Raw genomic sequence first — 5,007 nt, 5'->3', positions numbered from 1 at the left:
AATAGCAGCTGCAGAGAACGCCTTCCCTCTACCTGCCCAAGTTTGGATCTCCCTAAGAGGAAACACGATGCTGCACAGAGCACAGGCAAGTCTGGACCCAGCTCATCCCAGTGCCAAGTCAAGGGCAAAGGTTCCGGTTCAGTTGTATTTTGCTCTCCTGCACTCTAGGGTAAAAGGGAGCTTTGGGTGTGAGCCAGGAAAGCTTCAGGTCTTTTGTTTCCTGAAAATGGCTGAGGGTTCTTGGGTCTCCTAACAGAGCGAACAGAAGAGTGAAACTAGCATATGTGCAGGCAGGGGAGGTAAAAGGCAGTTCAACAATTTAAAATTAATGTCATGGACTACAAAAATCTTAACGGTGGAAGCAGAACACAACACAGTTACTGCCACAGGTTACCACCCTGGGCCCAGACTTCCCTCCTGTCTTTAGTGCACAGAACAAGCTGATGCAGAGCAGCATCGAAAGGGAAGTGTCGTTGTGGCCTGTTCCTTCCCTGCCTCTCCAAAGGTCCCTCTGCGTGGGATCTGAAGGGCTTTAGCATAAGGCAGCAAATTCCAGCAAGAACCAGATCTAGCAAAGGGAAAGCTCTGCAACCAATCCTTTGCCACCTCGCTTAAGAGTATGTGTTGGTCAGGAGGTGCTAATAGGGAAACTAAAGCCCAGATAATGCCTTTTCCTCCCCCACTAAATCCATTCTTCCCAACAGCCGGGAAGGGGACAGCAAGTGCTCTGGCAAGCTCCCTTTTTTGCAGCGTGAGCTCCCTGGAGACAATGTGATGAGAAGTTTCTGGTGGAACATCCACACTGATTTGTTACAAGAACATAAAAACCTCAGTCTCCTGAATAGACTCCAGAAACTTTTTCCAACATGATGTTTCTCACGTTACCCAGGCTTTTATGCTAGAACCATTAAAGTGAGTGAAAGAAGGATGATTTTAGCTATCCCTGGCTTTTATTTTTTTGCAGGGAAGGAAAGTGCAATCATTCCCATAATCCATCCATCCATACCTGGTGGGCATCTCCAGAGGGCACTATGTAGGCTTGGACAGGCTCCTGGACATACTTGGGACTCTTCATCACCTGCCGCAGTTGCTTCAGCAGCTCTGTTGTAATTTTTGGACTCATCTTCCTACCTGCAACTAAAACAAAGCACAAAACTTCAGAGCTTCTCCAGCTGTCCTGGGCCACTCACACGCATAGGCTGGAGGCCGTCACCACTAGAAACTCCCCTTGAGGACAACTGTGCCAACATCATCCCTTTCAGCCCAGAATTTCTCCTGTCTTGTCACTTGAGTCACGTTCCTTGAGAATGAGGGATCAGGTTGAGGCCAGAGAGTCGAAGCTGGTCTATCCTGTATAGGACCTCTCCCACCTGGTGAAGGACTGGCATGCGCAGTGGTGATACACACGAGCTTAACACATTTGCCAACCCTTCTTGCATGTGGACAGCACCAGGAACCAGAGCAACTCAGATGTGCCCTATGCCAGCCAGGAAAGGTCTTGGCATGTGATGTTGATGGTCCCAAGTACCCACAGATCAGAAGTAGCCCCACCCATCATGTGCACAGACAGAAACTCAGTCTTTTCACTCTGGGGACAGAGATACTGTGGCTTATATGCCACAGGAGCACAGGCTGCTGGGAGAGCAAGCCATACACGTCAGGAACTCAGAAATGGACCAGTTAAGGATGCAATTCTTAGAAGTTTCGCTATAGCCCAGGGTTTCATAGTGGACTGGTGACCAGATTAACTCAGACAAAAGAAATCTGCTCCCAAGGACATACACAGGGATGTGTTCACTGGCTATATTTACCTCTGGCCTGCATGTTAGTTCACCTAGCAAGAACACAACTATAACAGGAGGAACAGGCGTTGAGCTCTCACAAGTGACTGCCAGGGGACAACTAGGGAGGCTTAAAGGAACCTTCTCTGAAGACCTTTGGCAAATGTTCTGCAGATCTCAGCTGGTGTCAGGCAGGCAGGGGTGGGGCACAGGCTGGATGGAAGACAGCAGATCAGAGGGGAAAACAAGGGCACAGGCTAATCACCCTTCCTTGCTGTGGTTTTGCAATGGATGTATCTTTGGCATTGCAGTGAACACCAGCCTCTCAATTTGCTACCCAGAAACCGTCAGTAGTCGGGGCCCGCTGTGAGCACCACACACAGTGACGCATCAGGCCATGCTGCTGTGCTGGCGCGAGTGAAGGCTGCAGTGGAAGGCACCAGCTGACTGCAGAGGATGTTCAAGCTGTTGGGGAGGCCTGGCCTGAAAGCCTATGAAAATCAAGAACCTCTTCAGAGGTTCTCTCAATCTTTTCTTCACTCACATCTCCAAAGGGTGCCCAAAGTGGGATAATCCCCTTCCCGGTTCTCTACACATTCCTTTCACATTTTTAAGAACGTGCTGGGATCTTACAACTTTAATGCCTTCACTTTCCAGGGCAAGGTGGGTAGGTTCTGTGCTGCTTGAATGCCATGCTATGCCGTATTTTATTCTGACCAGTTCATTTCACAGCCATGTCTACAAACAGATCATAGATGGGAGAAGCAAATAGCATGCAAGTCTCAAACATTTTTTGCTTATCCAGGCACTTATTCTATTTACACCTCAGTAACTACCAGGAGCCCCAAGCGACATTACAGTCTTATGCCAAAACACAATAAGGCACAGTCCCTGCCCTGTGATGTTTGCCATCTAAACAGGAAGGCAGAAAAGCGGCCTCCATTGCACAAGCCAAGGTCACACAGCAGCGCCATGACCAAGTCAGGAACCGAACCAAGATCTGATGCACTCAGGTGTAAAAATCTCAACCCAAGACCACCATTCACACATCTCGTCACAGGAAGTTTAGAGCACACCAGACTTGTGTGTGACTGACTGTTTGCCCACAGGTACACTGTGTTTTAAAACCCAGACCACAAGAAGCAAATCAAGCTCAAAAGGTACCATACACTAAATCCTCAGATTGGTATCTTGACTCCAGTGCCTTCGCTGGGATTAGAGTACACCTCAGATTTATTTCCAGGACAAATTTCATAGTTTTATACAGTGTTTGCAAGCTACACTGAACTTTATTATACTGTGATTGTTTATGTCTGTCCTCTGTAACGAGCTGCTGTAACATTCTATAACATTGCTGCTGATTTATGTTCAGACAGAGGAAAAACACAAAGGAGAGCGAGCAACAACATAGCGACTAGCCAGCGGAAAAGAATCTCTTTCTACAAACTCATAAGGACACAGCTTCCTTTCTTGACCTGTGCTTTGTCTCCAGGAGCCTGAAAGTCTCATTTAAATAGGCAAGGAATGACAAGGCTTTGCCTTTTTAATAAAGCTCCTTGCTGACAAGCCACAGTTTTCTTAGCAAGCAAGATATTCTCTCAAGGACAAAAAAAAAAATCATTTAAAAAGTACTCTCACTGTTGAAAGATTTGCTTGCAGTATTAAAAACACAACTAAGCTAGAGTAGCAACAAAAGCCATATTAAGGAGGACATCTATTTTAGATAACCCCTACAGTATAAGAAATCACTTCAAAAAAATCCTCCACAAGCTTTCCAATAAAGTTGTCTTCAATTTCCAGAGAAAGAGCAGCTCTTTTCTCCCAGATCTTTGGTAGCCATTTACTCTGGTCCCCCTATAATTTTTCACAGGTAACCTTTCCTTTCTTGGCCATACTTATAAGCCTCTACGAAGTTAAAACAGCTTCTCTATCATTATTTAATCACTCCAGTGATTAAAACCAAACACAGCTGAAATGAAGGTAGTGGATTTAGCAGTGCAAGAAACAGTCCCATTCTCTTCCCTAACTTTTTCAAAGGTATCAGACTGCCGTGTTACCTGCCTCTGTAGTTCCCCACGTCTGGATGCCTCTTGCCTCTGCTCACACAAAATACCATTCAGCTCTTTGCTTGGTCTTCATAAGCCCCACTGCGCCTGAGAAAGCAAAGGGCGAAACTGAAATGGCTAACAAACTTTGCCCCCCATAAAACATTCTCATCCCCGAGCAAAGAGCTGAAAATGCATTAACACTACGTTCCACTGGCAAGATTAGAGATGCACTGAGGGTGAACCATGGGGGAGCCGGGAATGTCAAGGGCCAGGCATTTGCTTGTCAAGATTTACGATTGAATCTTGCAAGCGTGTGCTGTTTTACGCCAATTTGTTTTCACAATCATTCTATCAGAGGCCAGTCCCCATTTTACAGATGGGGAAACTAAGGCAGAGCAGAAGTAACATGCGAAGTATCACTGCAGCATGATGGCAGTCAGAGTTGGATCCCAAAATCTGTCACTGTCTAGACATACATTATCTGCACCTCACTTAGACCACAGGAGTCAGTCCTCCAAGAGCCCAGGCCAGATCCTGCCTGGACAGCATCTCCATGAGAGACACAGGGCAAAGAGCGACCGCGAAAATGCTGCTGGAGGAACCAGACACTTCCTCCTGCCTCCCACGTGCACACAGAGCGATGGGCTGCTGCAACCCCAGGCGCCAGCGATGGCGAGGGTTGGGGACACCAGGTCCGCCGTGTCAGGGTGTGTGTCAGTGCCACAGCGGAGAAGGGAGGTGAGGCCAGGAGGTCAGGCTACATCTGGGTCTGCCTGTGGCTGCTGTGTTAGACCACCCTGAGTGTTTACGTCCTGTTTGCTTCAGATATGCTCGTCCTTCTGATAATTTCCTCTTCGTTTTCTCTTATGAATAAACTTGTTCAAAATAAGCACGTACACTTGCATTGTCACGAACCAGCGACACCACCTCAAAACCAGGCCTCTCTGGCCTGGGCTGGCCACACGCAGGGCAGCCCATGCACTCGCAGCCGTGCACCGAGACACAAACCCTACCGCTTGCCCCCCAGTACCCACCTGCACCCTAAACTCAACAAAACCCCCGGCCCGGCCTGCCCCCCTGAGCCAAAAGCCTCCCCGAGCCCCACGCCGGGCTGACAGGGCCACTTGGGCCTGGACACCCCGACTGGGCCCGGCTGACAGGGCCCGGCTGACAGGGCT

The 5,007-nt window shown here is 48.4% G+C and overlaps 1 protein-coding gene across 2 annotated transcripts in view; it reads right to left on the bottom strand.

Moving 5' to 3' along the window:
* The window catches only part of XPNPEP1 (X-prolyl aminopeptidase (aminopeptidase P) 1, soluble), a 33,438-nt gene extending 29,518 nt beyond the window's left edge, over positions 1–3,920 (bottom strand). For both annotated transcript variants that reach the window (XM_009325961.1, XM_009325962.1), the window contains exons 1-2: positions 3,839–3,920; positions 1,007–1,137 (exon numbers count right to left, since the gene is read on the bottom strand). In XM_009325961.1, coding sequence (XP_009324236.1) covers positions 1,007–1,123 — 117 coding nt within the window. In that variant the 5' untranslated portion in view covers positions 1,124–1,137; positions 3,839–3,920. The remainder of the gene's footprint in view (positions 1–1,006; positions 1,138–3,838) is intronic.
* Between the last annotated feature and the right edge of the window lie 1,087 nt (positions 3,921–5,007).

The sequence above is a fragment of the Pygoscelis adeliae genome, unplaced genomic scaffold, assembly GCF_000699105.1.
Source record: "Pygoscelis adeliae isolate BGI_AS28 unplaced genomic scaffold, ASM69910v1 Scaffold4, whole genome shotgun sequence".
NCBI classification, from domain to species: domain Eukaryota; kingdom Metazoa; phylum Chordata; class Aves; order Sphenisciformes; family Spheniscidae; genus Pygoscelis; species Pygoscelis adeliae.
The sequence above is the reverse complement of the archived record's forward strand: the minus strand, read 5'-3'. Positions and strand labels throughout refer to the sequence as shown.